Source organism: Monodon monoceros, unplaced genomic scaffold (genome assembly GCF_005190385.1).
Source record: "Monodon monoceros isolate NGI ecotype Baffin Bay Population unplaced genomic scaffold, NGI_Narwhal_1 Super_Scaffold_13, whole genome shotgun sequence".
Taxonomy (NCBI): Eukaryota; Metazoa; Chordata; class Mammalia; order Artiodactyla; family Monodontidae; genus Monodon; species Monodon monoceros.
Window position 1 is genome coordinate 3,511,811 of NW_021703769.1, and position 19,861 is coordinate 3,531,671.

Below are 19,861 nucleotides of genomic sequence, written 5' to 3' on the forward strand. Positions count from 1 at the left end.
GAAAAAAAAAAAAAAAAAAAAAAAAAAAAAAAAAAGCAGCAACGGAAAAACAACAAATAACACACAAGGGAATCCCCATAAGGTTAACAGCTGATCTCTCAGCAGAAACTCTGCAAGCCAGAAGGGAGTGGCAGGACATACTGAAAGTGATGAAGCAGAAAAACCTGCAACCAAGATTACTCTACCCAGCAAGGATCTCATTCAGATTTGATGGAGAAATTAAAACCTTTACAGACAAGCAAAAGCTGAGAGAGTTCAGCACCACCAAACCAGCTCTACAAGAAATGCTAAAGGCACGTCTCTAGGCAAGAAACACAGGGAAGGAAAAGACCTACAATAATGAACCCAAAACAATTTAGAAAATGGGAATAGGAACATACGTATCAATAATTACCTTAAATGTAAATGGACTAAATGGTCCCACCAAAAGACACAGACTTGCTGAATGGATACAAAAACAAGACCCATATATATGCTGTCTACAAGAGACCCACTTCAGACCTAGAGACACATACAGACTGAAAGTAAGGGGATGGAAAAAGATATTCCATGCAAATGGAAACCAAAAGAGAGCTGGAGTAGCAATTCTCATATCAGACAAAATAGACTTTAAAATAAAGACTATTAGAAGAGACAAAGAAGGACACTACATAATGATCAAGGGATCGATCCAAGAAGAAGATATAACAATTGTAAATATTTATGCACCCAACATAGGAGCACCTCAATACATAAGGCAAATACTAACAGCCATAAAAGGGGAAATCGACAGTAACACATTCATAGTAGGGGACTTTAACACCCCACTTTCACCAATGGACACATCATCCAAAATGAAAATAAATAAGGAAACACAAGCTTTAAATGATACATTAAACAAGATGGACTTAATTGATATTTATAGGACACTCCATCCAAAAACAACAGAAGACACATTCTTCTCAAGTGCTCATGGAACATTCTCCAGGATAGATCATATCTTGGGTCACAAATCAAGCCTTGGTAAATTTAAGAAAATTGAAATTGTATCAAGTATCTTTTCCCACCACAACGCCATGAGACTAGATATCAATTACAGGAAAAGATCAGTAAAACATACAAACACATGGAGGCTAAACAATACACTACTTAGTAACAAAGTGATCACTGAAGAAATCAAAGGGGAAATAAAAAAATACCTAGAAACAAATGAAAATGGAGACACGATGACCCAAAACCTATGGGATGCAGCAAAAGCAGTGCTAAGAGGGAAGCTGATAGCAATACAAGCCCACCTTAAGAAACAGGAAACATCTCGAATAAACAACCTAACCTTGCACCTAAAGCAATTAGAGAAAGAAGAACAAAAAACCCCCAAAGTTAGCAGAAGGAAAGAAATCATAAAAATCAGATCATAAATAAATGAAGGACACAATAGCAAAGATCAATAAAACTAAAAGCTGGTTTTTTGAGAAGATAAACAAAATTGATAAACCATTAGCCAGACTCATCAAGAGAAAAAGGAAGAAGACTCAAATCAATAGAATTAGAAATGAAAAAGGAGACGTAACAACTGACACTGCAGAAATACAAAAGATCGTGAGAGATTACTACAAGCAACTCTATGCCAATAAAATGGACAACCTGGAAGAAATGGACAAATTCTTAGACATGCACAACCTGCCAAGACTGAATCAGGAAGAAATAGAAAATATGAACAGACCAATCACAAGCACTGAAATTGAAACTGTGATTAAAAATCTTCCAACAAACAGAAGCCCAGGACCAGATGGCTTCACAGGCGAATTCTATCAAACATTTAGAGAAGAGCTAACACCTATCCTTCTCAAACTCTTCCAAAATATAGCAGAGGGAGGAACACTCCCAAAGTCATTCTACGAGGCCACCATCACCTTGATACCAAAACCAGACAAGGATGTCACAAAGAAAGAAAACTACAGGCCAATATCACTGATGAACATAGATGCAAAAATCCTCAACAAAATACTAGCAAACAGAATCCAACAGCACATTAAAAGGATCATACACCATGATCAAGTGGGGTTTATTCCAGGAATGCAAGGATTCTTCAATATATGCAAATCTATCAATGTGATAAACCATATTAACAAATTGAAGGAGAAAAACCATATGATCATCTCAATAGATGCAGAGAAAGCTTTCGACAAAATTCAACACCCATTTATGATAAAAACCCTGCTGAAAGTAGGCATAGAGGGAACTTTCCTCAATATAATAAAGGCCATATATGACAAACCCACAGCAAACATCGTCCTCAGTGGTGAAAAACTGAAAGCATTTCCGCTAAGATCAGGAACAAGACAAGGTTGCCCACTCTCACCACTCTTATTCAATATAGTTTTGGAAATTTTAGCCACAGCAATCAGAGAAGAAAAGGAAATAAAAGGAATCCGAATTGGAAAAGAAGAAGTAAAGCTGTCACTGTTTGCAGATGACATGATACTACACATATAGAATCCTAAAGATGCTACCAGAAAACTACTAGAGCTAATCAATGAATTTGGTAAAGTTGCAGGATACAAAATTAATGCACAGAAATCTCTGGCATTCCTATACACTAATGATGAAAAATCTGAAAGTGAAATCAAGGAAACACTCCCATTTACGACTGCAACAAAAAGAATAAAATATCTAGGAATAAACCTACCTAAGGAGACAAAAGACCTGTATGCAGAAAATTATAAGACACTGATGAAAGAAATTAAAGATGATACAAATAGATGGAGAGACATACCATGTTCTTGGATTGGAAGAATCAGCATTGTGAAAATGACTCTACTACCCAAAGCAATCTACAGATTCAATGCAATCCCTATCAAACTACCACTGGCATTTTTCACAGAACTAGAACAAAAAAATTCACAATTTGTATGGAAACACAAAAGACCCCGAATAGCCAAAGCAATCTTGAGAATGAAAAACGGAGCTGGAGGAATCAGGCTCCCTGACTTCAGACTATACTACAAAGCTACAGTAATCAAGACAGTATGGTACTGGCACAGAAACAGAAAGATAGATCAAGGATCAGGATAGAAAGCCCAGAGATAAATCCATGCACATATGGTCACCTTATCTTTGACAAAGGCGGCAGGAATGTACAGTGGAGAAAGGACAGCCTCTTCAATAAGTGGTGCTGGGAAAACTGGACAGGTACATGTAAAAGTATGAGATTAGATCACTCCCTAACACCATACACAAAAATAAGCTCAAAATGGATTAAAGACCTAAATGTAAGGCCAGAAACTATCAAACTCTTAGAGGAAAACATAGGCAGGACACTCTATGACGTAAATCACAGCAAGATCCTTTTTGACCCACCTCCTAGAGAAATGGAAATAAAAACAAAAATAAACAAATGGGACCTGATGAAACTTTGTAGCTTTTGCACAGCAAAGGAAACCATAAACAAGACCAAAAGGCAACCCTCAGAATGGGAGAAAATATTTGCAAATGAAGCAACTGACAAAGGATTAATTTCCAAAATTTACAAGCAGCTCATGCAGCTCAATAACAAAAACACAAACAACCCAATCCGAAAATGGGCAGAAGACCTAAATAGACATTTCTCCAAAGAAGATATACAGACTGCCAACAAACACATGAAAGAATTCTCAACATCATTAATCATTAGAGAAATGCAAATCAGAACTACAATGAGATATCATCTCACACCAGTCAGAATGGCCATCATCAAAAAATCTAGAAACAATAAATGCTGGAGAGGGTGTGGCGAAAAGGGAACACTCCTGCACTGCTGGTGGGAATGTGAATTGGTTCAGCCACTATGGAGAACAGTATGGAGGTTCCTTAAAAAACTACAAATAGAACTACCATATGACCCAGCAATCCCACTACTGGGCATATACCCTGAGAAAACCATAATTCAAAAAGAGTCATGTACCAAAATGTTCATTGCAGCTCTATTTACAATAGCCCGGAGATGGAAACAACCTAAGTGCCCATCATCGGATGAATGGATAAAGAAGATGTGGCACATATATACAATGGAACATTACTCAGCCATAAAAAGAAACGAAGTTGAGCTATTTGTAATGAGGTGGGTAGATCTAGAGTCTGTCATACAGAGTGAAGTAAGTCAGAAAGAGAAAGACAAATACCGTATGCTAACACATATATATGGAATTTAAGAAAAAAAATGTCATGAAGAACCTAGGGGTAAGACAGGGATAAAGACACAGACCTACTGGAGAACGGGCTTGAGGATATGGGGAGGGGGAAGGGTGAGCTGTGACAAAGCGAGAGAGAGGCATGGACATATATACACTACCAAACGTAAGGTAGATAGCTAGTGGGAAGCAGCCGCATAGCACAGGGATATCAGCTCGGTGCTTTGTGACCGCCTGGAGGGTTGGGATAGGGAGGGTGAGAGGGAGGGAGACGCAAGAGGGAAGAGATATGGGAACATATGTATATGTATAACTGATTCACTTTGTTATAAAGCAGAAACTAACACACCATTGTAAAGGAATTATACCCCAATAAAGATGTTAAAAAAAAAAAAAAAGAGAATAGCTGTACTCCCAACAAACTGGGAAACCTAGAAGAAATGAAAAAATTCTTAGAATCATACAAGTTTTCAAGACTGAATCGTGAAGAAATAGAAAATCTGAAAGGACTGATCGCTAGTAAGAAGATTGAAAGAGTAATTTAAAAAGCTTCTCCAGAAACAAAAGTCCAGGGCCGACAGCTTCATAGGTGAATCTTGCCAAACATTCAAAGATTTAATATCTATCCCTCTCAAACTCATCCAAAAAGTTGAAGAAAATGGAACACTTCCTAACTCATTTTAAGAGGCCAGCATCTTCCTGATACCAAAACCAGATAAAGACAACACAAAAAAAGAAAATTACAGGCCAATAGTTCTGATGAACATAAACGCAAAAATCCTCAATAAAATATTAGCAAACTGAACACGTGTGCTACCTTAAAAGGATCATACACCATGATCAAGTGGGGCTTACTCTAGGGATGCAAGGATGGTTCAACATCCACAAATCAATCAATATGATACACCACACTAAGAAAATGAAGGATAAAAATCATATGATCATCTCAGTAGATGCAGAAAAAGCATATGACAAGATTCAACAGCCATTTATGAGAGAAACTCTCAATAAAATGGGTATATGAGGAATGTGCCTCAACCTAATAAAGGCCTCATATGACAAACAAACCCACAGCTAACATTATACACAATAGTGGAAAACTGAAAGTTACCCCTCTAAGATCAGGAAGAAGACAAGGGTGCCCACTCTCACCACTCTTGTTCAATGTAGTATTGAAAGTCCTAGCTAAAGAAATTAGGCAAGAAAAAGAAATGAAAGACATCCAAACGGGAAAGGAAGAAGTAAAATTGTCACTGTCTGCAGACAACATAATTTTTATGTATAGAAAATCCCAAAGACTCCACCGAAAAGCTACTCAAAATAATGATTACAGTAAAGTTGCAGGGTACAAAAACAATATATGAAAATCCACTGCATTCCTATAAACTAACAATAAGCTAGCATAAAGTAAAATTAACAATTCTATTTACAATTGGTACCAGAAGTAATTTTAATCAAGAAGGTGAAAGACTCGTACACTGAAAAATATAAGATATTGTTGAAATAAATTGAAGAAGATACAAAGAAACAGAAAGATACTCTGTGTCCTCATTGGATTAAAAGTATTAACATTGTTCAAAAGTTCACATTACCTAAAGCAATCTACAGAGTCAATGCAATCCCTATCAAAATCCCAATGACATTCTTCACTGAAATAGAACAAAAAATTCTAAAATTTATATGGAAGCACAAAAGACCACAAATACCCAAGCAATCCTGAGAGAAAACAACAAATCTTGAGGTATCACACACCCTGATTTCAAACTATATTACAAAAGCCGTAGTAATCAAAACAGCATGGAATTGGCAGAAAAACAGATACATAGATCAAAAACAGAACAGAATTGAGATCTTAGAAATAAACCCGCATATATATGGACAAATAATTTACAACAAAAGAGCAAAGAACATACTACAGAGAAAGGATAGTATCTTCAATAAATGGTGCTGAGAAAACTGGATAGATAGATAAGAAACTAGACCACTGTCTCACACCATACACAAAAATTAACTCAAAATGGATTAAAGACTTGAATATACGATCTGAAACCATAAAACTCCTAGAAGAAAACATAGGCAGGATGCTCTTTTTACATCAGTCTTAGCAATACCTTTCTATGTATGTCTCCTCAAGCAAAGGAAACAAAAGCAAAAATAAACAAATAGGATTGCATCAAACTAAAAAAGCTTCTGCACAGCAAAGGAAGCCATCAACAAAACTAAAAGACAACCTACCTGATGGGAAGAAGGTATTTGCAAATCATATATGCAATAAGGGGTTAATATCCCAAATATATGAAGAACTCATACAACTCAACAACTCCAAAACACAAAATCTGATTGAATAGTGGGCAGAAGATCTGAACATTTTTCAAATAAAGACATACAGATGGCCAACAGGCACGTGAAAAGATGTTCAACATCACTAATTATTAGGGGAATGCAAATCAGAACTACAGTGAGATATCACTTCATGCCTGTTAGAATGGCTATTATCAGAAAAGCAAGAGATAACAAGGGTTGGAGAGGATGTGGAGAAAAGGGAACCGTTATACACAGTTGCTGAGAATGTAAGTTGGTGCAGCCACTATGGAAAACAATATGGAGATTCCTCCAAAAAATAAGAATTACCATACAATCCAGCTATTCCACACCTGGTTATTTATCTGAAGAATACAAAAACACTAATTCAAAAGGATATATGCACTCCTATGTTCATCATAGTATGATTTACAATAGCCAAGAGATATGGAAACAACCTAACTGCCCATTAAGAGATGAAGGGATAAAGAAGTTGTGTACATATATACAGACACACACATAGCAGAATACTACTCAGTCATAAAAAAGATAAACTCCTGCCATTCGGAACAGCACGAATGGACCTGTAGGATATTATGCTAAGTGAGACAAGTCTGACAGAGAAAGACAAACACCAAATGAAATCACTCATCTGTGCAATATAAAAAACAAACAAATAAACCAAACCAAAATGTAGATACAGAGAACAGAGTAGTGGTTACCAGTGGGAAACAAGGGGGAAGGCAAAATGGACAAAGGGGGTCTATTGCATGATAATGGATAGAAACTGAATTTGGGGTGGTAAGCACACTGTAGTGTATGCAGAAGTAAAAATATAGTGCTGTACACATGCAACTCATAACGTTATAAACCAACGTTACCTCAATTAAAAAACCACATCAGTAAACTTAGCAAAGAGGAACTTCTTCAACTTGATAAAGAGTATCTACAAAAACCGAGCGCTGACAACATCCTTAATGGTGAGAAACTCAAAGCTTTCCCACTAAGATCAGGAACAAAGCAAGATGTCTTTTCCATCATTCCTTTTCAATATCATACTGGAATAGGAGGTAATGCAAAAAGAGAAGAAAAGGAAATAAAAGGTACACAGAGTGAGAAGACATAAAACTGTCTTTGTTTTCTGATGACACAATTATCTATGTAGAAAATCCAAAAGAATCAATGAAAAACTCCTGGAACTAATCAGTGATTGTAGCAAGGTTGCAGGATACAAGGTTAATATACAAGAGTCAATTGCTTTCCATTATACCAACAATGAACAACTGGAATTTGAAATTAAAAACATAATGCCTTTATATTAACATCCCCCCAAATGAAACAGTTATATATAAATCCAACAACATATACACAAGATCTATACGAGGAAAACTACAAAACTCTAATGAACAAAATCAAAGAAGAACCAAATAAATGAAGAGATATTCCATGTTCGTGGACAGTAAGACTGAATATTGTCAAGACGTCAGTTTTTCCTAATGTGATCTATAGGTTCAATGCAATCCCAATCCAAATCCCAACAAGGTATGTTGTGGATACTGGCAGACATTCTAAAGTTTATATGGACAGGCAAAAGACTAAGAATAGCCAACACAATACTGGAGAACAAAGTTGGAAGACTGACACTACTCGACTTGGTGAAAGAATAGACAAATACGTCAATAGAACAAAATAGTGAGTTCAGAAATAGACCCACATAAATACAGTTAACTGATCTTTGACGAAGGAGCAAAAGCAATACAATAAAGCAATGATAATCTTTGCACAAATGGTGCTGGAACAATTGGACATCAACATACAAAAGAATAAAAATAAAAAATGAATCTAGACACAGAACTTTCACCTTTCACAAAAATTAAGTCAAAATGGACCACAGACTGAAATGCAAAACACAACACTATAAAAGTTCTCGATCACCTAGGAGGAAACCTAAGTGACCTTATGTATGGTAATGACTTTTAGATACAAGACCAAAGGCACACTCCAAGGAAGAAACAATTGATAAGCTGGAGTTTACTAAGTTAAAACTTCTGTTAAATACAATGTTGAGAGTATAAGAAGAAGAGTCATGGACTGGGAATAAATATTTGCAAAAGACACATCCGATAAAGGAATGTCATCCAAAATATATAAAAAAACTCAACAATAAAAAAACAAATCACCCAATTAAAAAACGGGCCAAAAATCTTAACGGACACCTCACCAAAGCAGATATACAGATGTTAAATCAACACATGAAAAGATGCACCGTATCATGTGTCATTAGGAAAATGCAAATTAAAACAATAATGAGGTACCACTACAAACCTATAAGAGTGGCCAAAGTCCAGAACACTGACAAACACCAAATGCTGGCAAAGATGTGGGGGAACAGGAACTTTCATCCATTGCTGGTGGGAATGTAAAATGGAGCAGTCACCTTGGAAGGCTGTTCGGTGGTTTCTTACAACACTCAACATCCTCTTAACCTATGATCCAACCGTTTCACTCTTTGGTATCTACCCAAAGGAGTTGAAAACTTATACCCACACAAAAACCTGCACATGGATGTTTATAACAGCTTTAGTCATAGTTGCCAAAACTTAGAAACAACCAAGACTTCCTTCAGTAGGTGAAGGGATAAATAAACTGGGATACAGCCAGTGGAATATTATTCTGCATTAAAAAGAAACGAGGGGGTGGGGGAGGAGAGAAACAGGTGAGGGAGATTAAGAGGCACGATCTTCCAGTTGAAAAATAAATGAGCCACCGGTAGGAAATGTACAGTGTGGGGAATATAGCCAATAATTACGTGATATCTTCGTACGGTGACAGACGGTAACTAGATTTATCATGGAGATCATTTTGAAATGTATAGAAACATTGAATCACTATGTTGTATACCAGGAACTAATGTAGTGTTGTAGGTCAACTATACTTCAAAAACAAACTCATAGAAAAAAGAGATCTGATTTGTGGTTGCCAGAGGTGGGAGATGGAAGCAGGGGGAATTGGATGAAGGTGGTCCAAAGGTATAAACCGCCAGTTATAAGATAAGTAAGTACTAGGGATGTAACGTACAACACGAGAAATAGGAGTACTAGGGATGTAACGTACAAGACGAGAAATACGATAAATGTAATTAACACTGATGTATGTTACATATGAAAGTTTCAAAAGAGTCAATCCTAAGAGTTCTGTCACAAGGAAAAAATATTTTTTCTATTTCTTTAATTTTGTATCTATATGAAATGATGGATGTTTATTAAACGTATTGTGGTATTTCAGGATGTATGTAAGTGAAAAACATTATGCTGTATACACCTTAAATTTACACAGCGTTACGTGTCATTTGTATCTCAACAAAACTGGAAGAAAAAATAAAAATAAGAAAAAAAATTAAATATCATCTAGCCATGAAATGGCAAGGCAGAAACATAAATGTATATTATTAAGTGAAAGAAGCCAATCTGAAAAGACTACCTACTATATTATTCCAAATACGACCTTCTGGAAAAGACAAAACGATGGAGACAGTAAAAAGATCAGTGGTTGCCAGGGGTTGGGGGGAGGGAGGGATGAACAGGCAGAGCCCAGAGGATTTTCAGGGCAGTGGAACTTCTCCATATGACACTGTAAGGACGGACACGTCATTATACATTTCTCCAAACCCACAGAACGTACAACACCAAGAATAAACTCTAACAAATTATGGACTTTGGGTGACCGTGTGCCAGTGCAGGTTCATCAGTTGTAACAAATGCACCATGTGGAGGGGATGCTGGGAACGGAGGGCGCTGTGCAGGTATGGGGCAGGGGAATACGGGAAAGGTCTATATTTCTTCTTAATTTGCTGTGAACCTAAAATTGCTCTAAAAAACAAAATCTTTTTTAAAAAAATCACCTTTGATGGACTTGAGAATGTCCCCAGTTACCTGGCACTGACTGCACATGCCCACAAAGGTACCGTGTGGACATATACGCATGCAAGCCTACGTGGGAGCATAAACACAGCACACGAGGCACAAACACAACAGCCTGTAATGCATCTTTGTGTTGATCGAGACATCGTATGTGCCCTGCATGAAAATCCAATGGCCAGACCCAGACTAAAGCAAATACATTTTTCACTCCAACCGAATCCAGCAGGACAGTGTTCTAGCTGATTCAGGGGCAGGGCTGCCTCGGATGGGGCCTCCACCACCTCCAGAAATTAAACCCTAAGGTAGCTACTACTAGAGAATTCAGGCTGGCAAGATGTTCGATAACAAGCACTTCCTGGGGTGTTCACATTGGATGAGAGGCCACCTGCAAAGGCTCCATCGACAGTGAGTTATGAGGATAAATAAATAAATACCAGTGCAGTTTCTATGGTTAATAATTGATGAAACCACTGCCTCTGCACCACAGAGATCTACAAAGAACACACCAGCGGGATGCTGGGAGCGGGGTTTGAACTCGAGCGAAGGAAAAGCTGATCTTTGCCACTGTCCTACCAGGCCAAGCAGAATACGTTTATGAGCCTTTCCCACTATGAACCACTTTGCCCCAAAAGTAAGATTTACAGACTTTTCCCAGAACCAATATTGAATTTTTTTTCCTCCAAGCATGGTGTCCCAGAGATTCGTAACTTTGAGGGAGTTACAAACACACGTGAGAATATGATAAAGGCAAAGAATCCACTTTTTGCCCTGGATCTCAGGGGTTCAGGGACCCCGGATTGTGTACCGTGGCCTCAACTACAGATGTCAGGGGTCAGTGTGTGGGCGTCGGGAATCCCCAGATCTGCCTCACTGCATGCAATGCGCCCAGCCCTCCACAGGATGCTCTTAGGGTTGGATGTGAGCCCTTGACCTTGAGCCCCAGACAACGATGCCCACAAGAGGGGTGGCTTTACCTGGGTTTGGAAACACAGTCAGTGCAGTCCTTCCTGAGCACAGCCTGGTGGGACCCTGGGCATGTTAACAACAGCAGAGTTTCTAGAATGAGTTCCACCCTCCCTCTTCCTGTCACCACAGTCAAACGCCAAGTTCAATTAAGGACGCCGGTTTGAGAAGACAAACAAGAGACTCAGGTTTGCCCCACGTCCTCGGAGGTGGCGAAACGGCTGATCTGCCACGTGAGGCTACAGACACCATCTCCTTTCATCCCGACACCCCATCATTCACTGACATTTATTGTGTGCGTAGGGACTGGCAGAGGAGTCGCTTGTTTATGCCTGCCGGCTTCCTGGAGGAAGCGGTGTTTTAAACCCTGTGGAGCCGCACACACCTCCTGCGTGGTGAGCATGGGAGCCCTGTGGTCAGGGAGTGTAAGAAGCAGGGAGGGTGTATGGCTGGGTCCCAGGGGGCATGGAGAGGAGACAAGCCCGGGGGACAGGGACAGGCCACGCAGGTCCTGGTGAGGTCAGGGCGTTCAACCCCTCGGAAGCCACTGGAGGAATGTGAGCAAGGGGTGACGTTCCCTGACGTCTGTCTGTGTGGAGAGGCTAGAACAGAGGTGATGGCGCAGGCAGGGAGCCTCGGGGGAGGCTGAGCGCAGCAGAGGGGGACCGGCCCGATGTCTTCAAGGAGGAGCCATTTGCGTGTCAGGTGCAAAGTCCAGAGAGCGGCACGGTGGCCCCAGGCCACGGAAGGTCAGAGGCCCTGCTCACAAGGACAGGGAACGGTCTGGGTTTGGAGGCAAAGATCAAGAGCTCAGATCCAAAGATGTCGGGTCAGCCGCACCTCCGAGACCCCAGGGGGACGTGCTGAGTTAACAGGGCAACCCCTTGGAGCTCGGGCCACGTGGGCTGGAGGACCCGTCGGACTGGCAGACGGTATTTAAAGCCACTCATGCAGCAACTGCTCACTGACTCCTACTTAGAACCAGGCACGTGGGGACGAGGGGGCACAGCAGTCAAACACATACATTAGGTCATCAGTAACAGTCGAATAATGATAGACTGGTGGGGAGACAGACAACAGTCAGACAAGGACAAAAGTCAGGGTAAAACAGCAACTGTGTCAAAGCCCTGAAGGAAGGTTCACAGCACTGTCATTAGAGCCGCGAGGAGAAGGTCGGAGCTGATCAATGAGGCGTCGGGGGGCGAGGCAGGCGGGGACCCGCTCCTTCCCACAGCAGGTCTCGTCTGAGGCACGTGGACTGGTCCCACTGCTGAGTACCCGGGCAAGGGGTTGGGGGTAAAAGGTCCCAGGGGCAACCTTGGCTCAATAAGAAAAAGAACATGCTACACCATCAGGGGTGACAGTGTTGGGTAGAACAGTGACCCCCAAAGATTGGTGCACCTGGAACCTGGGAATGTGACCTCATTTGGAAAAAAAAAAAAAGATGTAATTTGCTTTTGCAGATGTAATTAAGGTAAGGATCTCAAAATGAGGAGATCATCCCAGATTATCCAGATGGGCCCTAAAACCAATGACGAGTGTCCTTATAAGAAAAGGAGAGGACACGAAGAGCTGACGTGAAGATGGAGGCAGAGATCAGAGCACTGCGGCCACAAGGCAAGGACCACTGGAGCCCCCGGCAGCTGAAAGAGGCAGGAAGAACCCTCGCCCAGAGCCAGAGGGAGTGCGGTCCAGCAAGCAGAAGCCAGGGATGCTCCAGACACCCTACAAGGCCCAGGGCAGCACCACCACAGAGAACTGTCCAGCCCCCAATGTCACCGGTGCCGAGGTTGAGGGACCTGCTCCAGCCCGTGAGCCCTGTCTACGCCAGCCGTTCTCAGATGTGTCCCACGTCACCCCATTCGGCAGGATGCTGACGGGCGTTGAAGGGAAAGGGTCCCAGGGCCAGATAAGTTTGGGAAACATCACAAGCTTCATTCTCTTCGTAGGCGTCCAGGGCCCTATGGCTGTGAGCTTCTGCCACGAAGACCTCAGTTCGACTGTCTATCAGCCTCTTCCAACCTCATGGGTGCCGTGTCACCCCACATGTACCGCAGCACATGCTCCCGGAAGTGCTCCGCTAGACCAGCGTGGAAAAGGCCCAGAGGTATGCAAGGTCGCAGGAGGGGATGACAGTCAAGGCCAGTGTCTAGCCCTGGGCTCCTGGTCTGTCCACCTGGTCACGATTCGCCCTGCCTGTACCCGCTTAGTACCAGCCAGCTCAGGTTCAATACCAGCCCCTTCCCGACTCTCCACCAACACCAGACCAGGTCCCCAGTGGCTCCACCCAGAGCTCTGCCTGTGGCAGTGATGGTCACCATGAGATGCTTTCAGGAAGAACAATAACCCCTCACTTAGGAACAAGAATCCTCCCCCAAAGGCCTTATAGCCACGTCCACCCTTGACCCTCCTACAAGAGACGAAGCTCAGCACAGCCTGCACCAGGACTCAGTACCCTTTTACCTGCATCACGAGGGGTCTACGATGCTCTGTCTCTCTGAGCCCCCAGATCTTCAAGGGTAAGACAGACCAAATACTCTGACCTTTAGAACATGTTGTGAGGACAGACACAGACCTCCTAGGGCCTCATGAACACGTGGTCCTGAACAAACGGATGCTGCCGCTTATAGTATCTCCGAGACGACCACTGGCATCAGCCCCTCTCTCCTTCCCTCCCTCCCACTTCCATCTCATCTCGCTTTCCTATTAACATTTTCTGCTACATTTTCCAAACGCTGGCCATCCGAGTGCCACCGACACCACCTCCTGCCGTGTCATCCCAAGCAGTGATGCTCTGTCACTTACTGAGCCACTTTTGTTTTTCCAATACACGTGAAAATGAATATGCAATGGGCAGAATAAAACAAACTCACTCAGGTCCATCCTAACTGTGCCCTGAGCCTGCCCGCAGGCAGCCTGCTCATGAAACAAGGAGAGGGGGGTATCTCTCTCCATCACTCCCCCGCCCTCTCTGTGCTGGCGGCAGAAGTGCCCCCTCGAAGGCGGCCTTGGGTGCGTGCCTCTGGTGGGAGGTTCCCACCCCGCGGGATCCACCCTCCGCTCACCAGAGATGATGGAGTCATTCAGGGCCTCTTCGTCTTGATACAAAAGCAGGTCATCCTTGAGTTCGGAATTCATAATCAGGTTCTCCTTATTCTCCTCGGACTCCTGAGCCACGGTCCACTTGCCGTCCGAGGCTCCATCAAAGCTCCAAGCCTCGCCCCGCTCCTTGCCCCGCTCCACACTGCACGTCCTCGACAGCCGGACGTCCACGCGTTTCTTCGGGGACCCCTTACTGTCCCTGCCTTGGAAACTGAACCAGAAAGGCAGTTCGTGTTATACGTTGTCCAGCTTCACCTGCAAACCCTGCAAAGTCGACTTGAAGACTTATAATGGGCGTTGCAAAGATGTCCCCCAAGTATGTGCAGCCGATACACAGGACAAGAAGAGCCAGAGGCACCCACGGCTCTGAGTCCAAGGCAAATGCCTGCTTAGAACGTGCTGTTCCGAATGTCACAGACACGCATGTAATAAACCCCGCCAAGGCTGAGAGAAGCAAACACTCAGATCAAGGATTTCCTCAGAACTGAGCAGGGCATTTTATTTGTCCAATATTTCTGCCAAGCCACACACGTATTCCATTGTCTGTTTTGCCCTTCGATGACTCACTTATCCTCAGTCTATGAGGCATATGAGACTAAGAATAAGAGTCAGCTTCCAAGCAGGCTTACTTGTGCTCTTGCCTAATGAAAACGGGAAGCCGTCAGAGTCCCGAGACAACGTAACGGCTACTTCTCCCTCTCGATTCTCCCCCGGGATGCTCCCACCCAAGCCTGGATCCCTGGATCCTCCGGGGGAAATGCAGGGACTTTGTAGCTGGTCCCCACGGTGCACATCACCCACTTGACCTCTCCCGGAAAGTGGCAACTGAGACCAGCTACAGACCAGCTAAACAGCCCGGTTCAAAATGAAAACACAAGCTCCTTGCTCAGAAGCTAGGAATTCCAAGACGGTGACAGCAGAGCATTGAATTCAACCTGGAGCCCTCCCCCCGTAACTGCCACCCATAAGGCTGGCCGCAGATGGGGATGTGGGCACACAGGTCCCGCTGCCAGGGGAGGGGCCTCACCTGTCCTGGCGGTGCTTGGTGGCCAGCGCCCTGTGCAGCTCCTCGATGACTCGGCTGGGGGGCAGCGGCCGGTGGACAGTGGTGAGATGTGGGGACCCCGTGGGCGTGGAAAGCTGGCCTCGGACAGGAGGGTCAGTACTCTTCCCGCCAGAGCCTTGGAAGAGTGTGGCCTGGCCTGGGGCGTAAGAAGAACCAACAAGAAGATAAGTCTTTGGTGGCGGGGAAGTGGGGCTTTGCAAAAACACAGGAGCCTGTGAGCAGAGGGGACACAGGGCTCCCGGCCAGGTGAACCCACTAGTACCAGATGCTGCACCATGTCCCTTCGCCCCCAAAGCCGGAGACGAGGTTTGTCCCTGACCAGTTCCAGTCCGTCCTCCATCCCTGAGCTGAGCCCATGGCAGTGCCCACAGGCCCCCTGCAAGGTCTCAGGCACCGAAAGCCTTCTTCCCATTTCTCTACTACAAACTCCTGAAGCCATACTTCCTTTTGTGGAACGTGAAAGAACTCCCCAAGCTCTACGGCCATCGCTCATCCTGGACCACCACCACGGCCCCCTTTGCTTCCCCACGTCATCCGTTCACGTCCGCCGCCAACCCTGCACCTCACCAGAGGGGGCCTTCTGATCACGGCTCTCCCATTCTCCTTGGGACGAGATGTGGCCTGATGATGGCAAGTCCCAGGGCCCCAAAGGCTGCCCATTAAACATATTTTATATTTTTTTCCTTTTTTTTTCTTTTTTGGAATTGAAGTATAGTTGGTTTACAATGTTGTCTTAGTCTCAGCTGTGCAGTAAAGTGATTCAGATAAATATAGATATATAATATGTTTAATACTTAAACATATTTTGATATGTTTAAAATGTTGGCAACACATTTTTAAAATATTAAACACCACGCAGGCCCAGCACAGCAAGTCTGTGTGTGGGATTTGGGTGCAGGTGGCTCCCTGACACCTGGGGGAGGGTGGGCTGAGGAAGCTCGTGGGCTGGGGGCCGCTGTGGCTATCTCAGCCGAGCGAGCACCCGGGGTGGGTGGGGAGCATTGAGTGTGTAGCCTCCGTCCCCTTGTGCCCCAGTTAAGCCCAGGTGAAGGGCCTTTCTCTTCCTCTGCTGCCACCTAGTGGCCAAGTGCTGAAGCAACTATTTCCCCCTAAAGGAAATGAAGACCAAGTTGCCAAAATGCAGTCTCAGGTGTAAGGGATCCAGGCCAAAGCTCGTAACCCTCCCCTCCCGCCCTAATCCAGTCCCCAGACTCCTCGGTGACTTGTCAGAAAAGGTCTCCGAAGTTCAGGAGCTCCTCGCCCCTGAGGGGCTGGGGGGAGTCAGAGAAGCTGACCCAGGACTTAGGACACGGGGAGAGAGGACTCACGGGACATGAAACAGGCTGAGGTCTGATCCTGTCTAAGCACAACGGGGACAGAGGGTCCCTGAACTAATTATACAGGAGACAGGAGAAAGTGGGGCGGATGGTGCCTTATCCAGTGGATTTCCAACTGTCTCGTTTCAATGGATGAAAGGGGGATTCGCACACAGGCTGTAACAAGATGCAGATTATTTGCCTCAAAACTTTAGTCTGTGTGGCCATGTCACCCAAGGACTGAACACCCTGACTGACTCCCAGAGATGGAGAAAGAGGCAGAAAGCAGACAGAGGGGTCAGATCACCTGACTGTTCCTTCGATCACAGTTACCCACACTCGCTGAGCACCTGCTGTACGCAGGCGCTGGGACTAGGGGTGATGGCAGAGTTCCCTCAACTGTCAAGTGGGGACACGTTCCCTCCCCAGAGGGGCTGGCCTCCTTGCGGTGCCTGGGGGTGGGCAGATCCTGACAAGTGGTGAGTAGTCGTATTACAGGTGGTGGCCAAGGATTAGAGCAAAGCTGAACTCTTCTTTCCACTCTCATCTTCCTGGCCCCGCCCCCAGAGGCAGCACGCAAGGCTTTACTCTCAAAAACAATCGCCTCTTTGTGAAAGGCCTGCTTTCCCCCTGAGACCTGCAGCGTGTGTCTCCTGTTTCCAGCAGGGACGGGACAAGAAATACCCAAACTTGAAAAGACAACGCCCCTACTTCCTGGGACCCTTCAGCCAGTGTGGCCAAAGCTACAGGAGGCGATGCCTTCGCGGGCCTCTGCTCAGCCATGCTCCCCTCTCTGACCACCACCCTACAGTCCAGCGTGGATTCTTGGCTCCGCCTTGCTGGACGGAGCTCTCACAGAGATGAGCAGAGATCATGAGACAGACAGAGAGACAGAGGAAGGGGAGATGGGGAGTGGCAGGGAGGGAGAGAAAAGAGGGGATGAGAGGGAGGGAGGGGGGAGGTAAGGAGACAGACAGACAGACACTGACTCAGAAGCAGAAAGAGAAGGACAGGCAGACACCTGAATGTCCAGAAAGATAAAGCCCCCATCCTGGGGGCTGTGGCTACGCCTCCTGCGTCCACCTTCCGGAAGAAACCTTTGAGCGCTGCCCCACATGTGTCTGAGGGAGCCCGGGCTGTCTGCCTCTGACAAACAGGGCTCCTCCTGGCTAAGGACCGCCCTCCCGTCTCCAGCTCTGCTCCCCTGGACCCACCCAGAGCACCACAGAAGCCAAGGGTGAGAACCAGCCCACAGTGGGAGCCCAGTCAGGACGGGTCGGAGGCATGGATGGATGAACGGAAGGAAAAAGGAAGCAAGGTGGATGGGTGGATGCATGTAGGCCCACCTGTGACACTCCTCGTGGTTCTGGAGCCTGCCTTGGGCGGTGGGGTGGGCAGCAGCGGGGGGCTGGGGAGCTGGCCCACGGATCTCTCCAGGGGTCTGGGAGGACTGTCCAGGGAGTCGGACCCAGCTAAGGCTTGAGAGGGCTCGTCCGTGGTAGGTGGGAGGCTGCCCGCAGCACCTGCTTCTTCATCTCTGGATGCGGACGACATCTTGGCTGGTTCAAAAGCAAAACAGAGAATTCACAAACCACAGTTCCTCTGGCTGGGGTGGGTGTGAAGACAGCAAGGGAGCTTTGGCTGGGTGGGCTTGTTATCACGGAGCAGGGTACAGAGGGGTCACCTCTCCTACACATTTCACTCCCCGTGAGTTCTACTATCAACAGAAACATCAGAAGTAGAGAGGAGGGAGGGGGGAGGGAGGGGGGAGGGAGGGAAATAACTTCAAGGGCGTGGGCGATTCTGTCCCTTTTCCACTTCGTAGGTAGTACTAAAGCTCCCACCTCACCTGGGGCTGCTGGTCACAAACACAGGCTTTGGAATCGGATGTCAGTTGGCCCCTGCACTTACTCTGCGACCTTGGATGAGCTCCTAATCTCCTGTGTCTCCACTTACCCGTGGATGACATCGGACTAACAGCAAGAGTCCCTCACAGGATTGTGAGATTTAATCAAGAAGCGACAATGAGATGTGCGGCTGGCACACCGCAGACCCTCAGATCCCGCAGTGATTGATTTTACGTGCCTGGTTAACAACGGTCCTGCCCGAGTGAGGGCTGTGAGCTGAGTGGCAGGGGAACAGCAGGGAGCTTCAGCTTTGAGGAAGGGTCAGCCCGTCCACAGTCCCCATCCCCTCTCCTCCCAGCTGCTGGCTCAGGCTTCTCCCCCTCCCGAAGCACTGCTCCCCCCTCCCCTGGCCTGTCCACGCCTGGGCTTTCTCCCAACCCATCAACCTCTCCTTCCCCTTCTCTCTTTCTCCAGCTCGAGTTCCACCATCCATCACTCAAGAGCCGTCTCACCAATACCCCCAAGCCCCCTGCCACCCTTCCTTTGCATTTAGCTAAATGGGAACACCCCATCTCTGGATGAAGCCTCCATCTGCCGGCTCCTGTCCCTGGGGAGTGCTGTGGAAGACAGACAGCGACACAGAAGCCCCAGTCCTGGCCATCTCAGGACCACCACCCTCAGGGCCCTTAGCTCTGCCCCAGCAGGTGGTCACTCTGCTTCAGACCTTCTCTGTCTCTCTCCTACCTGCAGCTTCTCACGCCCTCCTCCTGTGCGGCCTCACCTCCAGCTTTACAGGGGAAAATGAGCCCATCAGACCAGGGGCTGGGGGGAACGGGGGGAGCTCAAACCCAAACCTACCATCCCTGACACAAGAAGAGAGGCGGCCTCCCATCCCCACCTCGGGACCCCAGCCCTCCTGCCCACTCAGAGCACACACCCGGGTGCCCCGCCCCACATCGTCTAATTTCATCTTTGCAACCACCTAAGGGGGAAGATCCTAACATCCTCTGGGAACAGCCTGACAGAGCTGGCCCCAAAGTCACCGTGTGGGATTCATCCATCAGCCAGAGAACGCTTCTGGGGGGGGGGGGGGGGGGGGGGGGGGCGTGGGGGGGGCGCGGGCGGGGACTTGCCTCCCCCCCCCCCAACCAAAGGTAAACCCCACAAAAAAAACACCCCACCTGCCGACAACCTCCCA

At 45.8% G+C, this 19,861-nt stretch overlaps 1 protein-coding gene across 1 annotated transcript in view; it reads right to left on the reverse strand.

Moving 5' to 3' along the window:
* The window catches only part of PHACTR3 (phosphatase and actin regulator 3), a 218,530-nt gene that overhangs the window by 60,041 nt on the left and 138,628 nt on the right, over nucleotides 1–19,861 (reverse strand). The window contains exons 5-7 of the mRNA XM_029220901.1: nucleotides 18,163–18,375; nucleotides 15,462–15,636; nucleotides 14,398–14,645 (exon numbers count right to left, since the gene is read on the reverse strand). Coding sequence (XP_029076734.1) covers nucleotides 14,398–14,645; nucleotides 15,462–15,636; nucleotides 18,163–18,375 — 636 coding nt within the window. The remainder of the gene's footprint in view (nucleotides 1–14,397; nucleotides 14,646–15,461; nucleotides 15,637–18,162; nucleotides 18,376–19,861) is intronic.